The sequence below is a fragment of the Apis florea genome, unplaced genomic scaffold, assembly GCF_048593485.1.
Source record: "Apis florea isolate Af1SG1 unplaced genomic scaffold, ASM4859348v1 contig_3081_pilon, whole genome shotgun sequence".
NCBI lineage: Eukaryota > Metazoa > Arthropoda > Insecta > Hymenoptera > Apidae > Apis > Apis florea.
Genome location: NW_028256703.1, coordinates 1,082,240 through 1,093,594, shown reverse-complemented (window position 1 = coordinate 1,093,594; position 11,355 = coordinate 1,082,240). Strand labels below are relative to the sequence as shown.

Below are 11,355 nucleotides of genomic sequence, written 5' to 3'. Positions count from 1 at the left end.
TTTTTAAATATTTCATTTCATTATATTATTTATACATGACAAATATTATAAACTTTATTAAAAATAATTTTTTTCCTTCGTTTTTTATTATATTTTATGTACTATAATAAATTTATTATATATCATCTTCTATTTATATTTTGAATATTTCATAATAATAATCTTTTGAGAGAATTTAACAAGAAATTAATTTTAAATTATTATTAATGAATAATTTCAATTTCATTCTTTTTTTTCACAATCAAAATTTAAATCATAAAAATAAACATACTGATAAAAGTAATTTCAATTTAGCGAACACTTTGAATGATATATTCCTCCGTTCGAAAAAATATACGTTCGTAAGTATTGTCTAAGTCTTAGAGGTGTTCGCGAAACTTGCAATTCTCGCAATCAACTGTAACTATTTATTCTACTGTTCGTAATCAGCTTTATTCAAGCACGATTAACGAACAGGCGGTCGTGCCTACACAATTGGTCTTAATCAGATTATCGTTAATTGAAAGCCGTGTAAGTACTTACATGTGATAAAGTTTAAAAGAATGATTTTAATCACACATGAAAAAAACATATAATCAAGAATAAAATAAGAAATCATCTAATTCATTAGTTAGAATTAATGTTTTAGATAATACTTTTTACTTTATAAATATAAAAAATAATAACAATAATAAAAATTAAAAAATTGGCCGCTACTATCACATATTTCATAATTTTTATTAGTTCTACAAGTATTTTAAATCTTTTATGAGAAATGATTCGAATATCGTATAATTGATGCATTCTTTTCTTTATAAGATATAAAACACATTGAATAATAGAACGAGCAAGTCAAGAATTGCTGTAATATATTCTCGACATTGATCGTGCCAATTGCATAAATTAATTCGCGCTCGTTGAGATGATTATTTATGAAACTGAGACGCGTCTAACACAATCCGTTCGTTTTGATTATGAATACAATTTACATATTAAAGAGATAACACATAATAGAGATACATAAGTATATTACTTGTACAAGATGTATCATACAAATAAAAATATGATTTTAAAACTATTAGAGATAGAAAAATTTTTAGATAACAAAATGGATATAAATTCATTTAAAAACTAAATTATACGTAAAAAGAGAAAAAACATATATATTGATATAATTAATATGATAAAAGTAAATTTTCTCATTAATTTATATCTTCAATAATTAATTATAATAATTCAAATTATTAATTATAATAAATTCAAAGAGAATTATATATATTACAACGTAAACGAGTTATTATAATAATATTATTTCAATACAGAATATAATATGTTTATAATTTAAATTTTTTGATGAACAAAAATTTTGTTATTTTATAAATTGCATAATCATATTTTATACTAAGTAAAATAATATTTTTCAATAAATTCATTATGTTTATATAATTATGATCATTGGTAACATGCGAACGAAATGTTTTTCAAATAGAAACTTTTTTTATATATATACAATTTGTATACCAAAATATTTGAAATTAATTCTTAACGTTAAAGTATATAAGAAATGTTTATCTAACGAGTTAATATCAAAGTTATATCATATGTATAAAAGTGAAACAACCTTTAAGAGGATCATTATTATTTGAAAATTCGAAGTAAATTATCGTGAAAATTAGAAATTAGATTCAATTGTTAACGATAAAACATTAATTAGAATCTATTCTTCTCTGTGATAAATTTAAATATAATAAATTATTCATCAATCATATTGTGATTAATTATTTTCGTTATACAAATTGAAAAATAGACATCAAGTGTTTAAAATTATTACGAAATTGCTATTGAGTAAAAAAATAATTAACATTTGCAAATATGGCTTATCGGATGCGATTTGTAAGTATTTTGCTTAATAATATATTTATATAAGTATATAATTATAGATAAAATATTAGGGAATAATAAATTATTTATTAGAATAATAAATTAATAATTTTCTGTTTGTTTGAAATATTATATGAATTCATACATGACAATTTTTGTGGTAGAAAATTCAAATTTGGTTTATTTGTCTACTAATGATGTATTTAGTGATTGATTAAATTGATTGATTAGTGATTGATTCTCTTTAAAATTATGAGAATGAGATGTTCCGCATTATTTATTTCAATAACTTTTCTAATATGCAACATATAGATTGATTTATGAAGCTAATTTTTAAAAAAAAGACTGATTTATTCATTCTTTTTTTTTTTCAAAAATGTAATATATATAACTACTATTAGTACTATACGATCATCTCATATAATCTATTTCACAGCAAAGAACAGTTGTACGACCTGGAAGGCAAAATGTAGAAATAAGAGATTTTATACGTAGTACAAGAAGAAAAGAAACTAGACAATGGGTAGCGATAAGTTCTGGTTAGTCTTTTATTTTTTTATCTTACATTAACGAATATCGAAATCTTTTCATCATTTGTAATTTTATGAAACCTATGAAATTATATTCTATTTTCTTCACTAAATGAGTATCGCTATTTATGTAGCTCAATTGTATTAGAAAATATCTCAATTACCATTTTCTTATAAATAATATTGTTTTTATTATTTATATTATATAATATATATAATTAATTGTATTTTGTAATTTATAGAAAATATTAATAATCACTTATAAATATGTATATGTATTTCTAATCATTTTATTTTATAAACATTTCCACTTATCATTTCAATGCTGAAAATATGTAAATTTTAACATACGCTCAATTTTCTCTTGTATTTTTTCTCTTTCTTTTTTTTTAACAAGAAAAATCATGAAAATTCTCAAAAAATTACGATGAAGATTTGAATTCGACAAAGAATGTAGAATTTTACCCGTTAAAAACTACAAATCTTATTTACATGATAACATCCATCCCAGAACCGCTCTTACAATTACTTTATGCTGGTATTTTTTTTGTTTATATATATCTTTCTTCTTGCAATACAATATTTCTTATTTCAGGATCATACATCATGATACTGACCGGTTTTATATACGGATGGTACACTATAACTATCCCTCAATTAAGAACCGGCCTCAGCGATAGTCCAATCTATGTTACAAATGACGAATTGGCATGGCTTGTCTCTATGTTAGTAACTGGAATTTCACTTGGTCGATTCATAGGTGATATTATAATTGATACTTTCGGCCCTAAAAAAGGCCTCATATTGGCCGATTTACTTTTCATCTTTGGCTGGTTTACTTTAATATACGGACGCGAATCACGAGCTGCGTATGTTGCTCGAGGAGCTCATGGCACAGGTATTGGTATTGCATATAAGGCATTTCCTATGTACGTATTGGATGTGACGGATCCTTATGTAAGTAATATCTTAAACACACTGACAGTACCAAGTATAGTTCTTGGATCATTGATAATCAGTGTCGTAGGATATATTGTACCTTATTTAACGCTCACAACTAGTGTTTTAATCCTATCCTTAATGTTTATTCCATTAATTATTTTTCTTCCTGAAAGTCCTGTTTTCTTGGCAAAAAATGGTAACAGAGTCGCAGCTATTAAATCAATATCATTTTTTAAAGATATTCTTGATCCCTATGAATCGAGAAGGGAGTTGGACTTGCTTCTACGCAAACGTGCAGAGATTGAGAATAATTCGTATAGGCCAAAAAATAGTCGACATTTAAATATAAATAGATATACCGTGTGGGGAAAATTACGATTACTATATTTGAAAAATAACATAAAAGCTACATTTATTATGTTTTCCATAACTGTAGCACAGAATTTTACAGGATATTACTTCATTATGCAATATCTTCCAATATTGCTTGAAGCAGCAGGAGTTAAAATTAATGTAAACGCAGTGATGATTATAATTTTTAGCATTGCATTTTTAAGTGCCTTTTTATCTACTGCAACGGCTCATATTATAAAAAAACGTATACGTTTGATATATTGTATGATTGGATGTTCATATACATTTTTTATAATGGCACTTTATTTTACATTTGTTAATAATAATATGCCACAAATTACGATGGATATTCTTCCTGTTTGCTTCATGTCCTTGCTCCAAGTAGTATATTATTTAGGCTTGGGCTCGTTATCTGATATCCTCATAAATGAATTATTTACCCCAGAAATAAAAAGTTTTGCTACTCTTATTATTAAGACTTTCGGTGATCTACTTGATTTTTTCTTAACATTAATTTTTTGTACTATTGTTGATATAAATTTTAAAATCGATTGGATATTCTATTTTCTCTCTGTATGTTGTCTTATGTCAGTTATAGTAATGTTCTTTGTACCTGAAACGAAAGACATGACACATCGTCAAATTCAAAAATACTTAGCTCAAGATTCGGATTCTTCCGACCAAGAAAATGAAAATATAGAGGAACATGTCTTATAATTTTATAAAAGGAATTTTAATGTAGATGCAGAATACTTGTCTACTTTCGTGAAATTGCTTTTACTTTTTCTTCCTACTATAAGTATTATAAACATTAATTTAAATAATAATAATAATTTATAATTATGCCAAATTATCTAATAAGTCCATGTATAATTTTATTCTTTTATATTTTTTATCGCTCAAAAATTTCTAATAATATTAATGAGCTATAATATTCAATTATGCCAAGATAATGCCCAAGCCTATATATAAAATTCTATTTTTTTATATTTTTTATATTTTATTAAAAATCTTTAATAGTGATAATGATTTATATTGATAATATAATCTACATCGATGACATGATCATGTATTGTATAATTGACTCGTGTTATATGTACAAAATTTTTATGTTAAAAAATTTTCTTTTAAATATATGATATAATAATTTATAACTTTATCTAGGATATTATATATGATGTTTAATATAAATATAATGTAATAGAACGATAGTTTTCTCTGAAAATATCGATATGGATATGGACTTAATTTTTTCTAAATCAAATGATTGAAAATAATTATTGGTGTATAAAAATTTTGTTTAATTTTATGTTACTTAGATATTTCTCTAATCTATTATTAAAATTTATTAAAATATTCTTAATTAATTAAATATTTATGAAAAATATTATCTATAATAGATACAGTTATAATTTATAAATTGTATTTAATTATCTAAAGTTATTTAAAGAGCACTTCAAATATGAATTAATAAAATATAAAACTATATTTTTATTTTCAAAATTTTTTGCATTCTAAATAATTCATTTAAATCATTTAATTTAAAATAAAATATAAGTCGATGTCTATAATGGTTCCAGATAAAGTAGATTCTATTATTTATATTCTATTTATAGAATATAGTATTGAATAATAGTTATAGCAATTTTTTATATCGAATGTATTATTAATATATAACTGTATTATTATAAAATGCTATTAATGAGATCACTCTTTTATGTATATAAACATTCACTCATCATTCATAAAGTCCTTGTGTAAAGTTTTTTTATGATTATAATTTGAATTTTAACTTGAAAATATACGAGAATATTACTATATTTATTCTCGAATATAATTTAAAATAATTCAAAATTTAATATAATTGTATCATTAAATATATATTAGTAAATATAATTCATGATTTCGACAAAAATTCAAAATAATTAATGGAATGAAATATTTTTATTTAATTGGATGTTAATTTGAATATGGACAAAACATGTATTTTATGCATTATGAAATATCGCGAATCAAAAGATATTAAATTCATTTCAGTATCGTCATTTATTGAAAAGAGAATAATTTCAAACATTGTAATTTTTAAAATTCTAAAATTATTTGATATTGACAATCATTTATATGTAGAATGTTAAATTATTATAACTGTAAATTATATAATTAAATATTAAATTATAATAATTTTTTAAATTATTATTATTTTGTTGATGCTTGTATTTTGTCCAAAATCCATTATATGTAATTCACAATCAAATTATATTTATGAAAAATACTATTAAGAAAAGTTTATTTAAAATATGAAAAAAAAAAAGTACAACAAGAGTATTTATACAATCTATCATTCTAGAAACTTTTAAAATATAAAAAATTTAAGTAAGATGATAGAACTTTAAGTATTTATAATGTATTAATATATTCATATAAATATTTTATCAAAAGAATTAAAAAAAAATTATTAATGTAAAAATTAATAATCAAATATGTATTTTTAAAATTATTATGAAATTTATTATTTTACTTTTCTTATTTTATCTTTTTCTATTTATTCATTATGTACATGATATTTATTATTTCAATTTTGTTTTACTATCATATAAATTCAAGCAAAGAATTACAAAATAATTTAAAAAAAAACAAAGTTATTAAAGTATTGTACAAAAATAAAAAAATCCAGATTTACAGATATTAAAAAATTGAAATACAATCACAAAAAATATTGTATTCTAAAAATCAACTAATTGTTATCAAACTATATTTTAACAATGACAAATAATAATACATTAATAAAATTTGTTCAACTTTTGAAAGTTAATTATATCTCTAAAATCACCCGAATATTAGGATATAATGTTTTTAATGATGATTTTTCAATCTACATGTAGTTTAAGATATCAAGCAAGAAAAAAATATATAGAAAAAAAATTTATTGCTGATTCACAATAGATTTATATTTCTTTTTATTACTAATATCAAATTAATTTAATGGTCAAGTATGGTATAAAAAATTAATATAGAAATATTTAAATGTGATAATACCAGTTTAACAATTTATTAATTGAGGTGTATATATAGTAATATTTAAAAAATATTTATATTTGAAAACTTTTTTATAGAATAAATTCATTATCACAGCAATAACCGATATTTGTTACAAGATTTTCTTATTGTAATAAGAAAGCATTACTATTTCTCAATTGTCATAATTAGTAATTTATAATAGAGAATATATTATAAATAAAATATTTTTGGTATTTGTTTTTTTTTTTTAAATTCCAATTGTCATTTCTCCAAAAATATAGGAGATATAAAAATTATAATTTAAAATCTCTAAAATTATTTGTTAAATAATACTTTCTGTTATAAAAATTATGCAACAAGAATTTCCATTCTCATGTATTTACATTTCATTATAGTGTTGTTGATGTAACTGCACTGACACCATGCACTAATACTATAGGCGGTAAGTCTGCTGATAATTCTGTTAATAATTGAAGATATTGATGATATATAGTATTTTCATCCCATGTATTTGATACTGGGGGTGCAGGTAAATATATAAATATTGTAGCAGTTTGTGAAGAATGTTGTCTAATTAGTTGATTCACACTGAAAAATAAAGTTAATCAATTAGAAATATAAGTTACTTAAAAAATTGTTAAATATTATTTAAACAGCAAACATATAAAATAATTTAAATAATATTTACCTCAAAATATAAGCACGTGAAATATTACTTAAGATATCATTATTTTCATTGCTTGATTCATATTGACTTTCTACAGCTGAATCAATGAGAGAATGACCTTTTAACCCACGTACTTGCATTCCCCAATTCGGAATCTTTTTAATAGATGCTGATATTCTCAACATATTTAATAATTTTCTTATACGAAATTCGTTAGAAATCCGAGGAAATTCACTTATCGAATTTTGTGAATCTGATATATTTAAACTTGAGTTACTGTCTGAAATTTCACAATGAAATACTCTAAGATGTAAATTTTTCCATATAGGTACCATGTTGATAATACACGCAAGTTGCAACATAAATAATGAAGTTGTATCAAATGGATCTTGATCTGTTGGTTGAAAAAAATTCACAGGCCATACATCAATATATTTTAAAGATGAGTTTCTAAAAAATGAAATATAAGAAAATAATTTAATGATACAAATTAATAAAATATTTATATACTTACTTAGCTATTTGTAATTTATTTAAAGTATGAAAATTTCGACATAAACACAAATTTTTTTTCATTCTTAAAATATCTGAGCACATTCCTACATATTGTATTGGATCCAGATTTTTTTCTGTATTTGTATGCCTTAAAGGAAATGCAGTACTGTTCGGTAAAGTTGAAACATTTTCAAACATATCAGTTGCATATTGTGAATTTTTGAAAAAATCTATTGGCATTTGTTCATCATAAAAACCAAGAACAATTGTATTTGGTTTCATTGCTCCCATTCCAGATATTCTAATTAAATGATGTAGTCCTTCACGTACAGTTTTTGTAACTGTTAATTCAACAAATGCTTTTACTTTCATGTGATCAACTAAACTCAACCAATGTGGATACTCTTCTATGGTAGGATCAATATTCTGACCTAAAAATTCTCCAATTTTTACATGCCCTATTACATAAAGTCCTCCTTTTTTTAAATCATTTACAAAATCTATAAGTGGGCATGCTGATCGTGGAGATGCTACCATTAAGAGCATTTGTGGTCGCCAAAATTTTACATGATCTTTACGTGAATCTAACATTAATAAGTACTTCCTAACTTGATGAAATATAAGTGCTTGAGAAATGCTCCCCCAAGGAGCGTTTTTACTTGGAGAAAATAAATGCAAAACAATAATTAAAATTAAACAAAGTATTATGCTACTAGAAGCATAAATACTATTTATAACAAACATCATTATTAATGTACCAAGAAGGCCAATTGTAGCTGTATGCCATGTAAAATAATTAAATGTCGGTCTGTAAAAATGCGTAATTATTTTTATTCTTATTTTCAAAATATATTCTAATATAAATATATTCTAAAATACATATCTATAAAATTACATACCTAAAATTTGGAGCACTTGCAAGTTCAAGACCAAGACAAGCTAAATTAGTAGCTAAATAACTCAGCAAAAACAATACTGAATTAATCTGAGCAATAGTATTTAAAGAACCTATTAACAAAATTATTTGAACTAAACTCCATGAAGTTAAAACTGCAGCAATTGGATTTCCTTTCCATGTTCCTTGTATTATAAAATTTAAACCAGAACCTACAAATATTAAATAGACAAAATAAATAAATATATAAGGAATTTATAAAGACTTAAAATTTATAATATTTACCAAATACATTATCTTTTGCTAGAGCTTCCAAAACTCTACTTGATCCTATCAAATTACTTAAACCAGCACTAAATGTAGCTGTTAATATGCCAACTGCTACAAATGGTGGCCAAATATTAATTGGCATCATATACATAAAATCATTTTGTAATAAAAATCGACTTGTACTTGCAGCTGTAAGAAGAGACAGAAGAATATAACATATAAATGTAAATAATACTGCTGACAAAGTTCCACGTGGAATGTTTCTGCCTGGATTTTTCAATTCACCTACAAATTTTTATTAAATATTAAAATTTAAAATATAAATAAAATACAAATTGTCATTTAATAATTTTATTTTAGAAATACCACTCATATTAGCTCCAGCCATTATACCAGTGACACCACTAAATAATACACCAAAGACACTTGCAAAATCAGTCATTGTTCCTTCACTTGAATAATCATGACTGTAATTTGAGTAAAGATTACTTATAAGAGTAGATGACAATAATCCTGTATATGTACCATTAACATGTTCTGTTGCATTTTGAACCAACATATTTGCATCTGGTATTGGTATCTATAATATATATAATATAATATAATAAAAGATAATTCATATAAATACTTTTTACTTCAATTAATAAGTTTTGCATCTTTCACATAATTACCTCCATATACCCTTTTGCCAAAAAGCTTATGAAAACACTTATTAAACAAATACATACAACTGCCAAAATTGCAACACTAGTTTTTGCAAACATTGCAGCTCCTATTAGACATACTATTAAATTGGCAGTATTTAATATTGAACAATATAAAAATCTCCACCATCTACCATCTGGTATCAATGCACTTTTACCAGCCAAATAACCAGAAGGACCAAAATTTTCTATTAAACCTTCTGCACATCCAGAAATACAAAGTGCACTGGACACAATATTAGCCATAAAAAATAATGTGCCAATAGATCCACCAAATTCTGGTCCAAGAGTACGACTAATCATAACTGTATAATAATTAATAATAGGAAAAATATATATATATAAAATATATATATTTTTTAAATAATATATATTTTTTAAATAAAAACTTATTTTAAAAAGAAATATATAATAAAAATTGTATTAATTATTATAGTTATTAATTTTTTCGTATCTTAAAATACTTTTTTAAAATAATGTATCAGTAATTTATATAATGTATAAGTTATAAACAAAAAATTAAACATATAGTCTAATATAATTTGTACTAAAAGTATCAATTAAATAATATTCATCAATTAAATCAATTAAAAAATATCAATTAATAAAAATAGTATCTTATTTTTATATATTACATTTTATATATAATAAACTAATAATTATTAAAAATTTAAATAAGGATACAATAAGCACCTCCTCCTTCAACTGCACCATTTGTAGAAATTGCACATACAGATGCTACTGTAAATAGTAAAATTCCATATGCAATTATGAATTGTATCAAAGTGACAAATAATCCAGCATTGCCCACAATATATCCTATAATTTAGAAAGTTTATCTATGTAAAAAAATTTCATATAATTTACATAAAAATTAAATGTTTTATTAATAAAATTATAGAAATAATTTAATAAAATATTTTGCATTTTTTAAATAAAATTCATACCCATTCGTATAAAAATTAAGGCACTGAACATTGATAATGTAACAGGACTAAATACACCAGCAAATGTTCCCAAAGTACGACCACTATCTGCATTTAAACTACCAAATTCCACATATCCATCTCCTTCTGTATGCTGTACTCTTCCAAACTTAAAAAAATTACTTAATCTATGCAAAACACTTCTTCCATGAATTAAAGGAGCTTTTTCACTGCTTATTTTGACATGTACAGGTTCATTATTTGTTGAACCTACTTCTGAAGCCATCATTTTCCTAATTTTTTAATAAATATATAAAGAAATATATAATAATAATAATCATGTATATATATATATATATATATATATATATATATATATAATAATAATATTAATAATTTTTTTTTAATTTTTTAAAATTTTCAATAATAAATGGAGTTTATAAAGAATGGAACAATGAAAGCATTTTGAATATTAAACTTATTTAATGATTTACCTTAAAATTAAATTAATGTACTTAATTTTATTATTTACATAATAATATATAAAACTATTATTAAATCGAATGTATATATAAAGCTATTGTTACATATAACACACAATATGAGTCAGAAACTTATGTCATCCATTGAAATGTCAAATCGTAACTAACTATAAAATTTATAACAATTATGATTCGTAACAAAAATTATTAAA

At 22.8% G+C, this 11,355-nt stretch overlaps 2 protein-coding genes across 3 annotated transcripts; one reads left to right on the top strand and one right to left on the bottom strand.

Moving 5' to 3' along the window:
- Nucleotides 1–2,268: 2,268 nt before the first annotated feature.
- LOC100864770 (facilitated trehalose transporter Tret1) lies at nt 2,269–4,545 on the top strand. Its single transcript, XM_012492392.3, has 2 exons — nt 2,269–2,399; nt 2,986–4,545. The coding sequence occupies exon 2, from the start codon at nt 2,997–2,999 to the stop codon at nt 4,401–4,403; it is 1,407 nt and encodes a 468-aa protein (XP_012347846.2). The 5' UTR covers nt 2,269–2,399; nt 2,986–2,996; the 3' UTR covers nt 4,404–4,545.
- A 2,160-nt stretch (nt 4,546–6,705) lies between these two features.
- Nucleotides 6,706–11,293, bottom strand: LOC100870288 (solute carrier family 12 member 9). Of its 2 annotated transcripts, XM_086908741.1 has the most exons (11): nt 11,156–11,293; nt 10,683–10,954; nt 10,420–10,554; nt 9,703–10,040; nt 9,398–9,611; nt 9,215–9,316; nt 9,047–9,142; nt 8,766–8,973; nt 7,886–8,674; nt 7,393–7,821; nt 6,706–7,292 (listed from the first exon to the last, which is right to left on the bottom strand). In XM_086908741.1, exons 2-11 carry the CDS (start codon nt 10,948–10,950, stop codon nt 7,094–7,096), a joined length of 2,778 nt encoding a protein of 925 aa, XP_086764867.1. In that variant the 5' UTR covers nt 10,951–10,954; nt 11,156–11,293; the 3' UTR covers nt 6,706–7,093. The 2 variants fall into 2 exon arrangements, with proteins under 2 accessions (XP_086764867.1, XP_086764866.1); XM_086908740.1 differs by having other exon boundaries at nt 9,047–9,316.
- Nucleotides 11,294–11,355: the final 62 nt, after the last annotated feature.